This window comes from Chionomys nivalis, chromosome Y, assembly GCF_950005125.1.
Source record: "Chionomys nivalis chromosome Y, mChiNiv1.1, whole genome shotgun sequence".
NCBI classification, from domain to species: domain Eukaryota; kingdom Metazoa; phylum Chordata; class Mammalia; order Rodentia; family Cricetidae; genus Chionomys; species Chionomys nivalis.
This window is the reverse complement of record NC_080113.1, coordinates 5,480,536-5,502,903: the sequence shown is the minus strand read 5'-3', so window position 1 is coordinate 5,502,903 and position 22,368 is coordinate 5,480,536. Positions and strand designations below refer to the sequence as shown.

At 38.5% G+C, this 22,368-nt stretch overlaps 1 protein-coding gene and 1 pseudogene across 1 annotated transcript in view; both read right to left on the bottom strand.

Annotated features, from left to right (window-relative positions):
* LOC130868797 (probable ubiquitin carboxyl-terminal hydrolase FAF-X) overlaps nucleotides 1–9,430 on the bottom strand; it is a 176,331-nt gene extending 166,901 nt beyond the window's left edge. The window contains exons 1-2 of the mRNA XM_057760827.1: nucleotides 9,404–9,430; nucleotides 3,646–3,790 (exon numbers count right to left, since the gene is read on the bottom strand). Coding sequence (XP_057616810.1) covers nucleotides 3,646–3,741 — 96 coding nt within the window. The 5' untranslated portion in view covers nucleotides 3,742–3,790; nucleotides 9,404–9,430. The remainder of the gene's footprint in view (nucleotides 1–3,645; nucleotides 3,791–9,403) is intronic.
* LOC130868812 (ubiquitin-like modifier-activating enzyme 1 Y) overlaps nucleotides 1–22,368 on the bottom strand; it is a 964,755-nt pseudogene that overhangs the window by 571,201 nt on the left and 371,186 nt on the right.

The following is a 22,368-nucleotide window of genomic DNA, read 5'->3' as shown; positions in this document are numbered from 1 at the left end:
CAGAACATTGGTGGGTGGAGTAGAGAGAACAGAATGCTGGGAAGAAGGGAAGTGAGTCAGATGCCATGATTCTTCTACCCAAGACAGATGTAGGCTAGAATCTTTCCTGGTAAGTCACCACATCTCATGGTGCTACACAGATTATTAGAAATGGGTTAATCAAGATGTGAGAATTAGCCAATAAGAGGCTAGAACTAATGGGCCAGGCAGTGTTCAAATGAATACAGTTGCCATGAAATTATTGCGGGTAAAGCTAGCCAAGAGCCGGGCTGCAGCCAGTAGCTCTCATCACTACAAACTTCCTTAGTCATCAGAGAAATGCAAATCAAAACAACTCTGAGATTCCATCTTACACCCTTAAAAATGGCCAAGATCAAAAACACTGATGACAACTTATGCTGGAGATGTTGTGGGGGAAAGGGAACACTTCTGCATTGATGGTGGGAATGCAAGCTGGATGTCAGTGTGGCGATTTCTCAGAATAGTAGGAAACAACCTTCCTCAAGACCCAGTAATACCACTTTTGGGTATATATCCAAAGGATGCTCAATCTTTCCATAGGGCATGTGCTCAACTATGTTCATAGCAGCATTGTTTGTCATAGCCAGAACCTTGAAACAACCTAAATGCCCCTCTATTGAAGAATAGATAAGGAAAATGTGGTACATTTACACAATGGAGTACTACACAGAAGAAAAAAAATTACGATATCTTGAATTTTGTAGGAAAATGGATGGAGCTAGAAAACATTATCTTATGTGAGGTAACCCAGACACAGAATGACAATTATCACATGTACTCACTCATAGATAGTTTTTGAACATAAAACGAAGAAAACCAGCCTACAAACCTCAACCCCAGAGAACTTAGACAACAATGAGGACACTAAGAGAAACTTACATAGATCTAACCTACATGGGAAGTAGAAAGTAGAAAAAGACAAAGTCTCCTGAGAAAGAAAATTGGAAGCATGGGGACCTTGGGAAAGGATTGAAAGGGGAAGGGGAGAGGCAGGGAGTGGAGCATAGAAAAATGTAGAGCTCAATAAATGTCAATAAAAAATGTCAAAGAAAAAAAGAAACAAAAGAAAAATACTAGTCAACTATCATATGAAGAAAAAATGAAATACTTAAAAAACAAAAGAAATAGTCACATTAAATAAATCAATTTGGTCAACAATAGAGATAAGAATTATAGTTAATATTAGCTATCAAAAAATTAATAACCAAATCAGTTAATACTATTTATCAAAATTCACTGCAATGACAAGTCACATGAAGTTTAATATGGATAATCTGCAAAACTTTACTCAAATTTTATTTCTGGGAAAGAAACATTCAGCATGCTCAGGTGTTGTACTTCTGAATGATAAAAGTCTAGAATGGAGTGCTCTAAAGAAGTAAAGTTTTCTAGCATTCTCACAAAACCCAGATTATACAACAGGGAGATGGAATCACAAAATTAGAAAAAGGTTCTAAGTATCATGACTTATAAGAATGAACAATTTTCTGAACACAGGAACATAGCTCATAAGCAGTGTATTTATTTAACAATGAATAAGACTATGAAGTTTGATCCCTAAAACTCTGAAATTCAAACAGAAAAAAGTACATCACTAGTATAAAAGGCTATTACTTTATCTATCTATATTGAATTATCTTCATGAGTCAACTGAAGTCTCCAACACAATCTATTCAGAAAAAAAAGAAACACATCTATAAATAGGGCAGTTAACATTTCTGTACTTAAAGTAACTATGAAGCAGTAAAGGGTTGCATTAAATTAACAGAGGGGGACTTTCAGAAATTGAAGGTTTCTAGAATAATTTGTAAGTGAATACTTATAAAATGCTCTAAATGTAAAAGGAAGATAATGACTAAAAATTTATTAAGTTGATAAGGAAATGTTCAACATCCTTAGTCATCAGAGGAGTGAAAATCTAAACAACTCTGAGGTTACATCTTACACACGTCAGAACGGCCAAGATTAAAAACACTGATGACAACTTATCCTGGAGAGGTTATGGGGTAAAGGGAACACTCCTGCATTGCTGGTGGGAATGCAAGCTCTCTATAACTAACTTAGAAGGTAGAAAAGGACAGTAAGAAGCCTAGAAATGTAAATGCCCAGAAATCAAAATACTGAGACTGAACCACTATTCTATTTTTCTCCAAATTTATCACCACTACATCACAAAGGATTTATTAAGGCGTTTGTTTTCACACAGTATATTCACATTTCAACGGCAAATTTCAAGCCATATGGAAGATCATGTTGGAGAGAGAGAGAGAAAGTCTGACCGGAAATTAAGTATTTAATTATCCTTAGAATTGCAGAAACTGTAAAATCAATAAATAAATTGTAAATTTAAAATAACCATTAAAAATGAAGGGTTTTAACAAATAAAGGCAACAAGGTGAGCAAAAATAAAAACCAGGAGATGAAAATTTTTAAAAATAAAATATTAGCGATAAATAGTATAATAAGAAAGAAGGAAAATATGGACGGGATTGTTAATAGACTAGTGTTCCAACACAGAAAAGCAGAGAGTGAAAAAGGAAGTAGAATTAAAAACACTAATATCCAGAAATGTGAGATACTTATATATCCAGAAGAAAGAAGAATGAAAACTAAACAGAAATAATTGCTAAAATTTTTCATATGGTTTTAAGCAAGACAAAGCAGTGCCTCACTGCTAAATGTTAGGTGGTAATCCTAGAAATAACAGATCACAAATTTTAAATAAAAATCTTTGAGTACCAGGGTTAAGTTTTGCACCGTGTTATTAGTTCTTTTTATTTTTCACACAAATATCACTTTTATTTATCTATAGTGTATATACACTTATTGACTTCCCAGTTTCATAGTGTTTTTAACATAGTGCTTACCTATCTGTTTAGACACCTTCTCTTTATGTGGCTTTGGAAATGTTGAAATATAGGCTCAAGATAAAGGAGAAATAATGTAAACATACACATCCACTTGCACAAAGGAATGAAAGAAGAAAAGAAGGGAGGGAGTCGGGAAGATTAAAGATGCATATGAAGTCAGATAATCTGAGTTAAATCCCAACAACATAAATGGTGGAAGTAAATATGCACTTCCATATATTCCATGTTTTCTGTTTTCCATACATAATAAGTTAATAAATAACAAAAATGAAAGTAAATTATCAACATTAGATATGACTTATATTAAGTCCGTTCTAAAATCTTACTTGTGAATAAAAATTCTTACTCCCATGACAGGAAAAGAAACAATTTTTGAGATCTAAATCAAAACAAAACTTTAATACTCATCTATGTCTTAATACTTAAACAAATATTTCATTGGTTTTTATTTTACAAATGAAGAGAAACTAGTTTAACGTTTAGTAACTTGCATGTATAAAAGGTGGAACTTGAACATAAATAGCTTATTCCACTCTATGCTTCTGACCAGCTATGAGTAACTTAATAATTTTGCTCCAGATTCATAATTATCTTTAAACAAAGTAAACACAAGTCTTCAGCATACATAATATTTAAGTTTTTCCTGTTACTAACAGCTAGTCATTTTACTTAAGTACAATGAGGCAGCTTTTTTGATTAAACAATTATTCAATTGTTAATTTTCTACAATACCTAAAATATACTATAATCATACCTGGTTCTTTTGGAAAGAAGACTGAGACTGCCCATCAGGAGCCTGTCCCTGGTTTTCATTCCCTCCTACTGGAGAGCCACGACTCATGACTGTCATGATCACCAAAGAACAGACCTTTGCTAGTTTGTCTGTTTATGGAGTTGTCCTAAGAGAAGAAATTATAATCTACTCATAAAAGAGAAAGTACTAGCACGTGCCAACCCCTAAAATCTCTAATTCAAGAGCAAACAATCCTGTAGAAATTATTTTAATAACATAAAAGTATAATAAAAATTGAAAAGACGAATAGGAAATCAACCCCACTTTAACGACCACTCCAAATTTAAGCAAGATCTCTATAATTTGTAATACAGGATTATAAAAATGAAGCAAAAGTAATAAAAATTTTAACAATATTTTTACTCCCCTGATAAACTGTTTTGCCGAGAAAACAAGACTTGCTAGTTAAGTAAACGCCAAAGTATAACACTAGAATCCTCAAAGGATTAAAGATTATGACGAGAGTTTATGCAAAATAACACAATGGCATTGATTAAAACGTTTAAAATATTTAGGACAGTGATTTTTTAACCAAAGCTATAAATCTGAAAATAAAATTTCCTGTCTTTTTTAAGGATGCTAATAAAGCCTGACTTTGGCCTGGACAGGACTAGACCACATATCTAAGGCTAGAACTTGGTATTTGTTAAATATCTCTAAGAAAATAATGTGCCATATAAGTGAAAACCAAGTTTCACACGAAAAGTCAAGTGTTGAAAGTCAAATAAAGTAAAAAGAAATAATCTGACATTTACCTGAAATAATCACAAGTACCATCTCCAGCTAAAAGAAGTCATGATCACAAAAAGCAAGCTAGATAGAGAGAAAACTGAATAACCAAAGGAATGGATCAGTTACCAATACATAGGTAAAATAATTTAATAATAACGGTTTTAGAAATAATGTAGACTTGGCCCCAGTCACTGAGCCGCCACAGAAGCTGCCTCCTCCTCGAGCCCCCTCGCTTCCTGAAGCTCCATAGTCGTCCTCCTGTCCCTCCCCTCCCCCGTGCCCCCCCCACGCCCCCGTGTCCCGTGTCCCCACCCCCACCACCCCCACCCCCTCTTCTCCCTCAGCCGCCTTCCCTTTGGTGATGCAAGTAAGGGTGATGGCCAGCTTCCTGCTGGCACTAAGGAATACATCCATATAAGAATTCAACAGAGAAACGGCAGGAAGACCCTTACCACTGTCCAAGGGATCGCTGATGATTAAGATAAAAAGAAACTAGTGAAGGCGTTTAAGAAGAAATTTGCCTGCAATGGTACTGTAATTGAGCATCCAGAATATGGAGAAGTAATTCAGCTACAGGGTGACCAGTGCAAGAAAGAACATATGCCAGTTCCTAATAGAGACTGGACTGGCTAAGGACGATCAGCTGAAGGTTCATGGGTTTTAAGTTCTTGTGACTCTGAAGCTTAAGTGAGGATTTCCTTGCAATGAGTATAATTTCCCTCCTGTCCCTTGTCACAAGTTTAAAAACCTCACAGCTTGTATAATGTAACCATTTCGGGTCCGCTTTTAACTTGGACTAGTGTAACTCCTTCATGCAATAAACTGAAAAGAGTCAAAAAAAAAGTAATCTTGTGGGTTAATTTTTTTTTTTTTTTTGGTTTTTATTGAGACAGGGTTTATCTGTAGTTTTGGTGCCTGTCCCGGAACTAGCTCTTGTAGACCAGGCTGGCCTCAATCTCCCAGAGATCCGCCTGCCTCTGCCTCCTGAGTGCTGGGATTAAAGCCGTGTGCCACCACCTCCCGGCTTGTGCGTTAAATTTTCTCAAATACAAAATAATTTTCTCTTTTTATGAATAAAGAGGCACAAAAGAAAAACAGCTCATTTTCATGTAAATACTAAGTAAGCAAAATATAATCATAACCTAGAGTCTAGCTTTAGAATAAGTAAAAGTAGTATAAACCTTAGTAATAATCATAAACAAAGGAAACCATATAAAGTTAATTTTTGACCGACAAATTTACTAAATTTTTAAGACATTAAACATCATTATGGTGAATGGCAAACATGAATTTTTCTTAAATATAAAATGGCAATTGTCAAAAAACAATGTGATCTATCACCATGCACAAAACTCATGTCCAAAACAGTCAAAGACCTCAACATAAAGCCAGCCACGCTGAACCTTACAGAAGAGAAAAGGGGGAATACACTTGAATGCATTGGCACACAGCACCACTTTCTAATTATAAGTCCAGAAGCACAGAAACTGAGAAAAACAATTAAGAAATGGGACCTCCTGAAACTGAAAAGCTTCTGTAAAGCAAAGGACACGGACAACAAAACAAAACGAAGGCCTACAGAATGGGAAAAGATCTTCACTAACCTCACATCACACAGAGGTCTGATCTCCAAAATGAAAGAACTCAAGAAATTGGACAACAAAAGATCACAAAATACAAAAAAAAAAAAAAAAAAAAAAAAAAAAAAAAAAAAAAAAAATGGAGCACATACTAAACAGAAACTCTCAACAGAGGAATCTAAAATGGCCGAAGACACATAAGGTCATGCTCAACCTCCTTAGCAATCAGGGAAATGCAAATCAAAACAACTCTGAGATACCACCTTACACCTGTCAGAATGGCTAGAATCAAAAACATCAATGATAGCCTTTGCTGGAGAGGATGTGGAGGAAGAGGAACACTCATCCATGGCTGGTGCGAATGCAAGCTGGCACAAGCACTTTGGATGTCAGTGTCGTGATTTCTCAGAAAATTAGGGAACAAACCTCCCTCAAGACCCAGTAATACCACTTTTGGGTATATATCCAAAGGATGCTCAATCGTGCCACAAGAACATGTGCTCAACTATGTTCATAGCAGTTTTGTTTGTCATAGCCACAACCTCGAAACAACCTAAATGCCCCTCGACCGAGGAATGGATATGGAAAATGTGGTACATTTTACATAATGGGGAACTACACAGCAGAAAAAAATCACAACAGCTTGAATTTTGCAGGAAAATGGATGGAGCTGGAAAACATTATTTTGAGTGAGGTAACCCAGACACAGAAAGACGTACTCACTTACAGGTGGTTTTTAAACATAAAGCAAAGAAAGCCAGTCTATAAACCACAATCCCTGAGAACTTAGACAACAAGGAAGACACTAAGAGAGACTTACATAGATCTAATCTACATGGGGAGTAGAAAGTAGAAAAACATAAGATCTCCAGAATAAACTGGGAGCATAACGACCTGGGGAGAGAGTTTAAGGGGGGAGGGGAGAAACAGGTAGGAGAGCAGAGAAAAATGTAGAGCTCAATAAATGTCAATAAAAAAAATTAAAAAAACCCAAAAGGAAATAATGTGATCCTAGACAAGTAGTAGACCAAAAGTGGAAAAGAAAAAAAAAGATAAAATATGCACACTTATGTATACATTATCTCCATAGTGATGATTATATCTTATAAATTCTTACTTTTGTTGTCTACGAGTAATCACTGAAACAGCCTATGTAAAAATTTTATGACAATCTTATTGTTTTATTATGGTTTGTCTTGCTAGTAAAACTAAAAAGTTTTCATTAAAGTAAGGCAGGGTAACTTTCTGTTATTAGTTTAAATCTGCTCTATAGATCGAGAGCAACGTATCTGTCTGTTTTGGTACTGGCTTAAATCTGTTCTATAGAAAGACTGAGGAATATTTTTTTGCAAGAAGTTCACTGTTAAAGAATGGCTTTCCCTTTTTGTTATTTATATTATGTATACACTGCGTTGAACCAGGGTGATTAAATTCAATCGGGTAGTTTTTGTTTGTTTTTTCCCATTTTGCAAGAGAGGATTTCTCAGTGTAACAGCCCTGGCTGTGCTGGACCTCCCTCTGTACACTAGGCTAGTTTTGGACTCAGAGATCTGCCTGCTTCAGCCTCCTGAATACTGGGATTAAAGGCCTGTGCCACCGCAGTCCAGTTCTAATTGCTTTTAAATAACAAAAGGAAAGGCTGGAAAGATGGTTCGGCAGTTAAGAGCAGTGGCTGTTCTTAGAGAAATTACTATTTTTCCAGCATCTAAACAGAAGCTATACTACTGGCCAGTTCCAAGAGAAATACTACTTGTTTCTGTCCTCTGAAAGCACTAGGCATACAGTGTGCACATATATACAAGCTAAACACTCATCCATATAAAATAAAACAATAAAAAGGTTTATAAAAAATGAAAAAGTTTAAAAACTATGTACTCAAAAGCTTACATTGGGCCAGTATGAAAACATGTACCAAATAAGTACATGAAAAGATGTGCCATGTTACTTATCCATTAATTAGGGGCCTACAAATTAAAACCCCGAACAAGAGGCACTCACTAGAATAAAGTCAAATAAAGACTGAAGGAATTGAAAGCTCAACAGCTGCTCATATGAACAGAAAAGGAAAGTTATCTGGAATACTATTATTTAAATTAACATAAATTCAACTATTATTTAAATTAGCATTCAAGAATTTTATATCCTCAAACCAATCAAAACATAATTGAAAAAGTGATTCTGCAAATTAAGTTCTTTTCTGTCAATTTAATAGTCTCAAAGTAAAAACAACCCAAATGTTAACCAACAAACAAGTAAAGTGATTTGTGCATATACTGGAATACCATTAGTATGCCATATAAATACCAATAATTTAAAACGCACACTACTGCATAACATAACATTAATTTCAAAAACAGGGGGAAAAGCTATACCCTAAGATTACATATTGCCCAGGTGGCAGTGGCACTTGCCTTTAATCCTAGCACTGCAGGAGGCAGAGGCAGACAGAGGCAGGTAGAGCTCTATGAGTTCAAGGCCAGTCTGTTCTACATAGTTAGTTTCAGGACAGCTACAGCTGTTATACAGAGGAACCCTGTCTCAAAAAAAAATCAGATTATGTGTTTGCTTTATGTGTGACACTTGAAAATTATAAATTAATGGTGAAAAATCATCTATTAGAAATTACCTGGAGCTAGAAGTAGAAAAGAAGCAAACATTACTGTTTGCCTAAGAATGGGCTACATTAGATTGAGATAGCTTTCAGAATTCTATAAACACAATTTACTGAAAATCAGATTTGTACATAAAACAGGAAAAATTTTATATGTAAATATCTTTGTGACACTATTAAGTTAATCAGCACAATTATGAAAACAATATTATTTATCTATAGCCTGTTGCAAAGAAATCAAAATAAGAAACTTTCTCTTTTCTGTTTTTGAGATAGTGTCATGATAGAGTTCACACTAGCTTGCAATTTGCTATGTATCCCACGCTACACTCAAACTCATGGTCCTCAATTTCAGTCCCACAAGTTCTGAGATAGGACTCTCTAAGAAACACACTTTAGAAAACAAAACAATATAATGGCTGCTGATAGAGCTCAGTGGGAGAGTGTGCTTAGCATGTTTTCAGGATTGGGTTTGGGGCTCAGCACTGTCAAAAGAAAAAGATTTCTGGAGTTCAAACAATTATCATTCAGGTTAATCAAAAGTTGATTTGCACAAATGGTAACCTAAGTTTGTGCATTTTGTATATTGTAGTTTAAATTTCACTCTGCTAGAAGCTACGTATTCATTTATATAAGTCATAAAAAAACCTCTTAAAAATACTTCTCTAGGGATTTGGAGGAAACAGACTGAACATTCATTCATGTTAATGCTGCTTAAGAATAGTAAAGAAAACAAGTAAATCTATCCAACTTATTTTAAAGCCAGAAGCAAACAAAAAAATCATTCTGAACTCACCAAATAAATTCAAGCTTTCATTCTTCCCACACTGGAAAAAAAAGTTTAAGATGTTAAAAGTAAAATCACATGAATGATCTTTGAATTAAGAGTAAACAAAGATACCTTCATATTCACATATGCCCAACTATCAGTTAATTAACATACCAAGGAAATGCAGTTTAAGGTTCTTTCAGCTTTTCAAGATATGGATTGCAATTATCAACACTAGTACAGTTAACCCTTTTATCATATAAACTTATTGATAATTAGCCTCAAGATACTGAAACTTTCTAACCAAAATACCCTAATGCATTTTGTAAAGACGTAAAAAAAGTAATCAAAACACCTCAAATAATTTTAATGACAGTGGACAAATGTTAGTTAGATTTACAAGATGAACAAGCAATGTCTCATTAAAAATTACAGCTCCGGGACAGGCACCAAAGCTACAGAGAAACCCTGCCTCGAAAAAACAAAAAACAATAACAACAAAAAAAAAAAAAAAAAAAAAAACAAAGAAAGAAAGAAAGAGAAAAATTAGAGCTCGAGTATTTAGGAATCCTTGAGTTAAAAAGTTAAACAAAAATTTCAAACTGTAGGCAAAAAACACACAAATTCTAACTTATTTCCATTACGTAAATTATGTACGTAACGCTTTTATAAATACATCCTAAAACCTAGTTTTGCATCCTTCGAATTGGTACGGCAATAGAAAAACACATTTATGAAACATCACAAAAATCAGATTCACCACTCACTAAGCCAGATTTTTCTTTTTTGAACAGAGAAAACCAGATAAAGTGGCAGAACAAGGCCAGCTTAGGAAGGACTTTTTCATTAAAACACCCTTCGAGGTATGTTCAACCTCAGCAGCCTCGGGAAGGGCAAAAATGTATATTTCTCTGGAGAAGACGCCACTTACATACCGGACGTGGGTAGACAAATGTCGCTTGGCCAAAAGCAGTACCCGAGGCTTAGCTTGACTGTAAAATATTCATTGTCAGAAACGACATTTGGACCAACCCTCGGGTGTACAAAAAACAAGACGCGAAGCTTTAAACAAGGACCAAGCTCTTTCCCGACGCAGTCCTCAACATAACCGGAAAGGGAAGAGGAGGGTCAGCTATTTTCTCGCCTTAAGCAAACATTAACTATTCGCAACAGCCCGCCTTTTTAAAACACGTGACAGAGAGCGTAAACTAAGAGTGATAGATCTACAAGCCACTGCTTCATTCTCCTATCCTGTCTGAATTCCACCAAGTAGTGAGTGCTTCGTCTCTTCTGAGGCCACAAGTGTAGTGGCCGCGTCAAGAAGCAAATTTCAACAAATTACTGCCTGCGTGTGCCTTACACAGAGACCTCGGCTACTATTCCGACTTCTCCCCACAGAAAAAAAACGAGCTTCTTACCTTTTCTTCTCTGTCCTGGGAGCCGAATGCTCTAACCGCGGAATTCCGTTTCTGTAACTCCGGGCGTTTTTCTGGCGTCACCTCCGATTTCTCCGGCGCCTTATGGGTACACTTTTCTTTGATCACTGTTCTTGGTCTTGTGATATCACAAGAATGGCGTAACCAAGCAACAGGAAACAGGGGAAAGGGAATTTTAGGTCCTTTTAATATACCAACATGTCGGATGGATCGAGTGATCCTCCACACACTAACGGATGGTAGCTACCAACAAAAGCGAAAACTCCCAACAGTCTTTGCGTCACGCAAAGGTCAAGGGATCTTGACGCACGGAAGGCCACGCCCCGTAAACCTTCCCTTACGTACGTCAAAGCGGGTCCTTCCTACATGCTGTGGTCCTTACCTTTCTTCTTCCGTTCCCCCATTTCCAGCACCAGTACCTAATAAATGGTTCGGTCAGAAACTGGAGGATAAATGACACTTAAGTTCCTACTTACCTATAGAGGGTTCAGGGAAAACAGGGCGCTTAGGCACTACCTGAAACTTGACTTTGTGCTGGGAAAATTTTACGTGGTCGGAGTGATCAAATTTCATAGCTGTCCATAAGGCCCTGAGACTGCTCACATACATGTATAATTTTAATATTGATGATTGACGAAAATGATTGATTAGCATTTTGAGAAGTTTTTTTTATTTTTATTACATTTAATTATTTTTATTTTAATTTAATATGCATTGGTGTTTTGTCTGCATGTGTGTCTGTATGAGGGCGTCAGACTCCCTGAAGGTGTAGTTACAGGTACTTCTAAGCTACCATGTGGTTGCTAGGAACTGAACCCAGGTCCTTTGGAAGAACAGCAGGAGGCTGAGTGTGTGCCATGCCCAGGGCGAACTGTCAGGGAAGGGGGAACAGGGCCCCTCAGCTCCTGCTGCAGGGGCTTCTTTGTTACACATGACCCCACCCTCCCCCAAGTTCGCCCTTTTGTCTACAGGGGTCCTTGGACTGCCAGGAGTCCCTGTTCCTGTGCTGAGGAGATCCATCCAGGCTGGTCCTGGGCCCAAGAACAGTTCCTGCTCTGGCACTGAGGACATCCACCCAGAGAGTCAGTCACAGCAAAAATTGGACCAAGACGCCAAGACTCTCCTGGGTCCATTTGAAAAAAAAGAGATGGGCGGGTGCCAATGCAAAAATTCCTCCAACAACCCGAGTGGCACCATGACATCACCAGAATACAGGGATCACACAACAAGAAGACTTGAACACCCTACTCCAGAAGAAGTAGAGGAAATCAACTTTAAATGGAACATTATGAAAATAATAGACGACATTAAACAGGACGTGAAAACCTGCCATAAAGAAATGGAGATTTTTAAAAAATACCGCAAGATCCCCGGTGGGCCTGCTGTGAGCAGCTCATGGGGGGCCGGGAGGCAGGCGGGTCCCGGTGCCCAGTCCCAAGAATGGGGGAGGGCCCAGCCATGCAGCGCTGGGCTGGTCCCAGCGGGCTGGCGGGTGTGAGCTTGAGGCGGGAAGAAGGGACATAGACAGACACATCATACAGAATAGAATTGCATATTTATTACTTAAGGGGCGAAGAAGAGAGAGAGAGGAGAGAGAGAGAGAGAGAGAAAGAGAGAGAGAGAGAGAGAGAGAGAGAGAGAGAGAGAGAGAGAAGAGAGAAGAGAAAGGACAGAGACAGAGAAGTACCTGAGAGAGAGACATGTGCGCACCAAGAAAGACAGACAGAATCTAAGATGGCAGAAGGAGGGCAGGGGTTGCGGGAGCAGGCACGACTTGTCTCTTAAATGGACAAAAACTATAACAGAGATGACAAACCAAAAGGTAGAGAAAATGAATAAGTCTCTCAAAGATACCCAAGAAAACCAAGAAAAAGCAATCAAACAGGTAAGGGAAACAGTTTAAGACTTGAAAAATGAAATGGAGGTAATGAAGAAACACAAACCGAGGGAAGGCTGGATATGGACAATCTGGGTAAATGAACGGTATAACCAACAGAATACAAGAGATAGAAGAAAGAAACTCAGACAGTGAAGATATTATAGAGGAAATAAACTCATTGATTAAAGAACAAAACAAATCCAACAAATTCTTAACACAAAACATCCAGGAAATCTGAGACACCATGAAAAGACCAAACCTATGAATTATAGGTGTAGAAGAAAGAGAAGAATCACAGCTCAAAATCCCATAAAATATATTTAACCAAATTATAGAAGAAAACATTCCCACCCTAAAGAAGGATATTCCTATCAAGGTACAAGAAGCATACAGAACACCAAATAGACTGGATAAAAAAAAATAAGCATCCCTCACATATAATAATCATAACACAGAACATACAGAAAAAGAACAAATATTAAGAGCTGCAAGGGAAAAAGGTCAAGTAACATATAAAGGAAAACCTATCAGAATTACACCTGACTTCTCAATGGAAACCACAAAAGCCAGATGGTCATGGATAGATGTGCTGCAGGCACTAAGAGACCATGGATGCAAGCCCAGAATTCTATGCCTAGCAAAGCTTGCATTCACCATCGATGGAGAAACCAAGATATGCCAGGACAAAAACAGATTTAAACAATATGTAGCCACAAACCCAGCCTTACCAAAAATACTAGAAGGAAAATCACAAATCAAGGAAGCCAACAACACCCATAATAACACAAGCACCTGACAACCCTCCACCAGCAGAACTCAAACAAGGGAAACACACAAACACTCCCACCAGGAAAAAGAACTGGAGTTAACAACCACTGGTCAATAATATCACTTAATATCAATGGACTCAATTCACCCATAAAAAGGCACAGGTTAAGAGAAAGGATACAAAAACAGGATCTAACGTTCTGCTGTTTACAAGAAACACACCTCATCCACAAAGACACACATCTACTCAGAGTACAGGATTGGGAAAAGGTTTTTCAATCAAACGGACCTAAGAAACACGTAGGCGTGGCTATACTAATATCTAACAAAATTGACTTCAAACTAAAATCAATCAGAGGAGATAGAGATGGACACTTTATACTCATAACAGGAACAATTCATCAGGATGAATTCTCAATCCTGAATATGTATGTCCTTAATATAAAAGCATCAACTTTTGTCAAAGAAACATTATTGGAGTGCCTGCCTACCAGGCAGGCCTGAAGGTCCCCCGCAAGGTATCAGGGGCACCTCCAGCTTGTTCTGCAGGGTCTCCTGTGTTCTACTCGACCCCGCCCTGCCACCCACATTCGCCCTTTTGTTCTTGGTGTCTTTGGGCTATCAGGCATCCCTGTTTCAGTGCTGAGGAGTTTTATCTTGATGGGCTATCAACCCAGAGGGGGATACCAGGCACCCCTGTTTCAGTGCTGAGGAGTTTCCATCCAGACAGGAACAGTTCCTGCTTCTACACTGAGGATATCCACTTAGAGAGTCAGTCACAGCAAAGACTGGACCAAGACAACAGGCCTCTCCTGGCTCCAATTGAAGGAAGAGATGGGCAGGCGCCAATGCAAGAATGCCTTCAATAACCTGAAAGGCAACATGACATCACCAGAATCCAGGGATTCCGAAGCAAGAAAAATTGAACACCCTCCTCCAGATGAAATAGAAGAAATCGACTTTAAACGGAACTATATGAAAATAATAGAGGACCTTAAACAGGAGGTGAAAAACTGTCATAAAGAGAGATGACAAACACAAAGGTAGAGGAAATGGATAAATCTCTCAAACATACCCAAGAAAAGCAAGGGAAACAGGAAAAAGTAATCAAACACGTAAGGGAAACGGTTCAAGACTTGAAGAATGAAATGGAGGTAAGGAAGAAAACACTAAACGAGGGAAGGCTGGAGATGGAAAATCTGGGTAAATGAACAGGAAGAACAGAGACAAGTATTACCAACAGAATACAAGAGATAGAAGAAAGAATCTCAGACACTGAAGATACCATTAAGAAAATAAACGCACTGATCAAAGAAAACAGCAACTCCAACAAATTCTCATCACCAAACATTCAGGAAATCCGGGACATAATAAAAAGACAAAACCTAAGAATAATAGGGGTAGAAGAAGGAGAAGAAGTACAGCTCAGAAAAATATACTTAATAAAATTATAAAAGAAAACTTCCCAACCTTAAGAAAGATATTCCTCTGAAGGTCCAAGAAGCATACAGAACACCGAATAGACTGGATCAAAAAAAAAGAAGAAAAAAAAAAAGAATCTCCTCGCTATATGATAATCAAACCACAAAACATACAGATTTCCATTTCTTTTGCCTTTTTTAGTTTTGTGGCATACAGGCTTTTGTAGTAAGATCTAAAGATTCTCTGAATATCCCCTGTGTCTGTAGTTATGTCTCCCTTTTCATTTCTGATCTTATAAATTTGCTAGTTCTCTCTCTGTTGCTTGATTAGTTTGGATAGGGGTTTGTCGATCTTGTTGATTTTCTCTGAGAACCTCCTTTTTGTTTCATTGATTCTTTGGATTGTTTTCTGTGTTTATATTTTGTTGATTTCAGCCCTCAGCTTGATTATTTCCAGTCTTCTACTCCTCCTCAGTGAGTCTGCTTTCTTTTTCTAGAGCTTTCAAGTGTGCTGTTAATTCTCCAATGTATGCTTTTTCTGTTTCTTTAAGTGGGCACTTAGTGCTATGAACATTCCTCTTAGCATTGCTTTCATCGTGTCCCATAGTTTCGAGTATAGTCTCTTTATTTTCATTAAATTCAAGGAAGACTTTAATTTCTTTCTTAATTTCTTCCCTGAACCAGGGGTGGTTCAGCAGTTGACTGATCAGTTTCCATGAATTTGTTTCCTTTTTGGGTGGACTGTCCTATAGATGTCTGTTAAGTCCATTTGATTCATTACCTCAATTAGTTCTCTTAGTTCTCTATTAGGGTTCTTTCTGATTGACCTGTCCATTGGTGAGAGAGGTGTGTTGAAGTCTCCTAATATTAGTGTGTGAAGTGTGATGTTTGCCTTAAGTTCTAGTAATATTTCTTTTACACAAATGGGTGCTTTATATTAGGGGCATAGATATTCAGGATTGAGTCTTCATCTTGATTAATTGTCACTGTCATGAGTATAAAATGACCATCTCTATATCTTCTGATTGATATCAGTTTGAAGTCAGATTTGTTAGAAATTAGTATGGTCACACCTGCTTGTTTCTTAGGTCCATTTGCTTGAAAGACCTTTTCCCAACCCTTTACTCTGAGTAGATGTCTGTCTTTGTGGTTGAGGTGTGTTTCTTGTAAACAGCAGAATGTTGGATCCTGTTTTCCTATCCAGTCTCTTAGCCTGTGCCTTTTTATAGGTGAATTGAGTCCATTGATATTAAGGGATATTAATGACCAGTGGTTGTTGACTCAGGTTGTTATTATTTTTTGGTAGTAGAGTTTATGTGTTTCCCTTCTTTGAGTTGTGCTGGTGAAGGGTCAATAATTGTCTGAGTTATTTATTTTATTTTAAGGATTTCTTTTTTTTATTTATTTGTTTTAATTAATATTTCCACCTGCTCCCCATTTCCCTCCCCCTCCTCCCACATATTGCCCACTCACCCACTCCCCTTCCCGTATCCCCACTCCTCCTCCCCCCACTCCAGTCCCCCTCCCTCTCGATACTGAAGAGCAACACAAATTCCCTGCCCTGTAAGAAGACCAAGTTCCTCCCACTTTTATGTAGGTCCAGGAAGTTGAGCATCCAAACAGGCTAAGATCCCACAAAGCCAGTTCATGATTAGGATCGAAACCTAGTGCCATTGTCCTTGGCTTCTCATCAGCCTTCATTGTCCGCCATGTTCAGAGAGTCCAGTTTCAACCCATGTTTATCCAGCCCCAGTCCAGCTGGCCTTGGTGTGCTCCCAATAGATCAGTTCCACTGTCACAGTGGGTGGGTGCACCCCTCGTGGTCCTGACTTCCTTGCTTATGTTCTCCCTCCTTCCGCTCCTCACTTGAACTTTAAGAGTTCAGACCATTGCTCCAACTTGAGTCTCTGTCTCTATCTCGATCCATCGCCAGATGAAAGTTCTAAGGTGATATTTAAGATATTCATCAGTATTTGGATAGGGTCATTTCAGGTTCTCTCTCCTCAGTTGCCCAAGGTACCAGCTGGGGACATCTCCCTGGACACCTGTGAGCACCTCTAGAGTCAAGTTTCTTGCCAACCCTATGATGGCTCCCTTAGTTAGGATATATACTTCACTGCTCCCATATCCACCCTTCCTATATCCCAACCATCCCAATCCCCCAAGCTCCTCCCATCCTCCCCTTCTCATGTTTCTCACCCCATTTTTCCCCTTAGTCCCATGCCAACTCACCTGCAAGTTCCAAGTTTTTGTCTGGCAATCTTGTCTACTTCCCCTATCCAGGCAGATGACTATACGATTTTCTTTGGGTTCATTTTCTTATTTAGCTTCTCTAGGATCACAAATTATATGCTCAATGTCCTTTATTTATGGCTAGAAACCAATTATGAGTGAGTACATCCCATGTTCCTCTTTTTGGGTCTGGGATACCTCACTCAGGATAGTGTTTTCTATTTCCATCGATTTGCATCCAAAATTTGAGAAGTCATTGTTTTTTACTGCTGAGTAGTACTCTAATATGTATATATTCCACACTTTCTTCATCCATTCCTCCATTGAAGGGCATCTAGGTTGTTTCCAGGTTCTGGTATTACAAACAATGCTGCTATGAACATAGTTGAACAGATACTCTTGTCGTATGATAGGGCATCTCTTGGGTATATTCCCAAGAGTAGTATTACTGGATAATGGGGTAGGTTGATCCCAAATTTCCTGAGAAACTGACACACTGATTTCCAAAGTGGTTGCACAAGTGTGCATTCCCACCAGCGATGGATGAGTGTGCCCCTTACTCCACAACCTCTCCAGCAAAGGATATCATTGGTGTTTTTGATTTTAGCCATTCTGACAGGTGTGAGATGGTATATCAAAGTTGTTTTAATTTGCATTTCCTTTATTGTTAAGGAGGTTGAGCATGATCTTAAGTGTCTTTTGGCCATTTGAATTTCTTCTGTTGAGAATTCTCTGTTCAGTTCAGTGCCCCATTTTTTAATTGGGTTAATTATCATTTTAAAGTCTAGTTTATTGAGCTCTTTACATATTTTGGAGATCAGACCTTTGTCTGTTGCAGTGTTGGTGAAGATTTTCTCCCAGTCAGTGGGATTGCCTTTGTGTCTTAGTGACAATGTCTTTTGCTTTACAGAAGCTTCTCAGTTTCAGGAGGTCCCATTTATTTAATGTTGTCGTTAAAGTCTGTGCTGCTGGGGTTGTACGTAGGAAGTGATGTCCAGTACCCATTTGTTGTAGAGTACTTCCCACTTTTTCTTCTACCAGGTTCAGTATGTTCAGACTGATACTGAGGTCTTTAATCCATTTGGACTTGAGTTTTGTGCATGGCTATAGATATGGGTCTATTTTCATTCTTCTACAGTTTGACAACCAGTTCTACCAGCACCATTTGTTGAAGATGCTCTCTTTTTTCCATTGAATACTTTTAGCTCCTTTATCAAAAATTAGGTGTTCATGTGTTTGTGGGTTAAAATCAGGGTCTTCTACTAGGTTCCATTGATCGACTTCTCTGTTTTTATGCCAATACCAAGCTGTTTTCAATACTGAAGCTCTGTAATAGAGGTTGAAGTCAGGGATGGTAATGCCTCCAGACGATCCTTTAGTATATTGGATTGTAACTGTGTAAGTTTGCTTTGTTACCGAGTATGTGGTCTATTTTCGAGAAGGTTCCATGAGGTGTAGAGAAAAAGGTATATTCTTTCCTATTTGGTTGGAATGTTATATATATATCTGTTAAGTCCATTTGATTCATTACCTCCTTTAATACTCTTATTTACTCTGTTAGGTTTCTGTCTGATTGACCTGCCCATTGGTGAGAGAGGCGTGTTGAAATCTCCTACTATTAGTGAGTGTGTGGTTTGATGAGTGCCTTGTGTTTTACTAATGTTTCTTTCACATAAGTGGGTGTTTTTATATTAGGGGCATCGATATTCAGGATTGAGACTTCCTCCTGATGCATTGTTCCTGTTATGAGTAAAAAATGTCCCTCTTCATCTCTTCTAATTGATTTTAGTTTGAAGTCAACTTTGTTAGAAATTAGCATGGCCACACCTGCTTGTTTCTTAGGTCCGTTTGCTTGATAGATCTTTTCCCAGCATTTTACTTTGAGTAGATGTCTGTCTTTGTGGTTGAGGTGTGTTTCTTGTAAACAGCAGAATGTTGGATCCTGTTTTCATATCCAATCTCTTAGTCTTTGCCTATTTATAGGTTAGTTGAGTCCATTGATATTAGTGATATTAATGAACAGTGGTTGTTACCTCTGGTCATTTTTTCTTTCTTTCTTTCTTTCTTTCTTTCTTTCTTTTTTTTTTGGTAGTAGAGTTTGTGTGTTTCCCTTCTTCAAGCTGTGTTGTTGAAGGGTCATTAGATGTCTGAGTTATTGTGGGCATTGTTGGACTCCTTGCGTTGTGATTTTCATTCAATTACTTTCTGTAAGGCTGGATTTGTGGCTACGTATTGTTTAAATTTGTTTTTATCCTGGAAAATTTTGTTGTCTCCATTTATAGTGAATGAATGCTTGGCTGGGTATAGTAGTCTGGGCTTGCATCCATGGTCTCTTAGTTTCTGCAGTACATCTATCCAGGACCTTCTGGATTTCATGGTTTCCATAGAGAAGTCAGGTATAAGTCAGATAGGTTTACCTTTCTATGTAACTTGACCTTTTTCCTTTGCAGCTCATAATATTCTTTCATTCTGTATGTTTTGTGTTTTGATTATTATATGGTGAGGAGATGTTCTTTTTTTTTTTTTTTGATCCAGTCTATTCGGTGTTCTGTATCCTTTTGGACCTTAAAAGGAATATCTTTCTTAAGGTTGGGAAAGTTTTCTTCTATAATTTTATTAAATATATTTTCTGGACCATTGAGCTATACTTCTTCTCCTTCTTCTATCCCTATTATGCTTAGGTTTGGTCTTTTTATTATGTCCCAGATTTCCTGAATGTTTTGTAATGAGAATTTGTTGGTTTTGCTCTTTTCTTTGATCAGTGTGCTTATTTTCTCTAAGGTATCTTCAGTGTCTGAGATTCTTTCTTCTATCTCTTGCAATCTGTTGGTAGTACTTGTCTCTGTAGGTCCTGTTCATTTATTCAAATTTTCCATCTCCATCCTTCCCTCGGTTTGTGTTTTCTTTATTACTTCTACTTCATTCTTCAAGTCTTGAACCGCTTCCCTTACCTGTTTGATTACTTTTTCTTGTTTCTCTTGGTTTTCTTGGGTATCTTTGAGGGATTTATTCATATCCTCTACCTTTTTGTTTGTAATCTATAATTGATTATGGCAGTTTTTCACCTCCTGTTTAAGGTCCTCTATTATTTTCATATAATTCACTTTTGAGTCGAATTCTTAATTCTTCTGGATTAGGGTGTACACTTCTTATTTTGGGATTCCTGGATTCTGATGATGTCACGTTGCCTTTCAAGTTGTTGGGGGAATTCTTGCATTGGCGCCTGCCCATCTCTTCCTTCAAATGGAGCCAGGAGACGCCTGGTGTCTTGGTCCAGTCTTTGCTGTGACAGAGCCTGCATGTATCTCCTCCATGTAGGGGCAGGAACCGTTCCCTTCCAGATGGACTCCTCAACACCAAAACAAGGACGCCTTGTACTCCAATGACCTGCAGAAAAAAGGGCGAATGCGGGGGGGGGGGGGGTCAAGTAGAACACTGGCGACCCTGCAGCAACAAGCTGGAGGTGCCTGCACTCCCTTTCAGGGGTTGTTGTGGCCTGCCCGGTAGGCCGGCACTCACCACTCTGAGTGGGTAATCTTAGTGTAGGAGCATGAAGCTGTTCCTCAGCAAAGGACCTTGCAGACAAGGCAGGCTTTTGGGGGGGGGTGCATGTGTAGGAAAGGAAGCCCTGCAGCACGAGGGGGGTTTGTGCTCTCTTCTGGGACAGTCCGGCACTGGATAGCACATACTCACCTGTCCAGATGGAACTTCTCAGCACCTACTACAGGGACACCTGATAGCCCAATGAGCCAGGGACCAAGGGAAGAAGGAGGCAGGCAGGGCGTGTCCAGGAGAGTACAGCAGACCCTGCAGCCCCAGCAACAGTGGCCCTGTGCTCCCTCCCGGGGACCCTGAGGCCTTCCTGCACAGGACTTTGAGGCCTTCCTGCTAGTCAGGCACTCACCGCTCTGGGTGGGTAACCTTAGTGTAGGAGTAGGAAGGTGATCCTCAGCAAAGGACTTTGCAGACAAGGCAGGCTTGTGGGGGGCATGTGTATGAAAGAGAGCCCTGCAGCAGGAGCTGGGGGAGGGGGTTTGTGCTCTCTTCCAGGACAGTCTGCCCCTGGATAGCACACTCTTACCCGTCCAGATGGAACTTCTCAGCACCTACACAGGGATACCTGGTAGCCCAATGAGCCTTGTTTGAGTTATTATAGGCAGTGTTGGCAATGTTGGATTCCTTGGGTTGTGATTTTCCTTCTATTACCTTCTGTAAGGCTCGGTTTGTGGCTACATATTGTTTAAATTTGTTCTTATCCTCGAATATTTTGTTTTCTGCATTGATAGTGAATGATAGCTTGGCTGGGTATAGTAGTATGGGCTTGCATCCATGGTATCTTAGTTTCTGCAATACCTCTATCCACGACCTTCTGGTTTTCATGGTTTCCATAGAGAAGTCTGGTGTAAGTCTGATAGGTTTACCTTTTTCCTTTGCAGCTCTTAATATTCTTTCTTTAATCTGTATGTTTTGTGTTTTGATTATTAAATGGCGAGGGGATTTTTTTTTGATCCAGTCTATTTGGTGTTCTTTATGCTTCTTGAATATTCATAGGAATATCTTTCTTTATGTTGGGAAAGTTTTCTTCCATAATTTTGTTAAATAAATTTTCTTGGCCTTTGAGCTGTAATTCTCCTTCCTCTATCCCTATTATTCTTAGGTTTGGTCTTTTTATTGTGTCCCAGATTTCCTGAATGTTTTGTGAAGAGAATTTGTTGGATTTGCGGTTTTCTTTGATCAGTGCGTTTATTTTCTCTATGGTATCTTTAGTGTCTGAGATTCGTCTATCTCTTATATTCTATTAGTTATGCTTGTTTCTGTAGTCTCTGTTCATTGCCCTAGATTTACCATATCCAGTAGTCCCTCGGTTTGTGTTTTCTCCCTTGCCTACATTTCAGTTTTCAATTCTTGAACTGTTTCCATTGCCTGCTTGATTGTTTTTTCTTGGTTTCCCGGGGTTTCATTTACATATTTTCATTTCTTCAAACTTTTTGTTATGCTTCTCATCCATTTCTATAAGGACATTTTTTACATGCTGCTTAAGGGACTCTATCACTTTCATAATGTCAATTTTTCCCCTTATTCTGGATTAGCATGTTCAAGACCTTCTGTTGTCTGATCATTGGGTTCTAGTGTTTTCATGTTGTTTTTCAGATTGGTGGAGGAATTCTTGCCTTGGCGCCTGCCCATCTCTTCCTTCAAATGTTATCCTATGGATCTTATGGAACAGGATCAGGTTCCCTTAGTGGCCAGAAACCT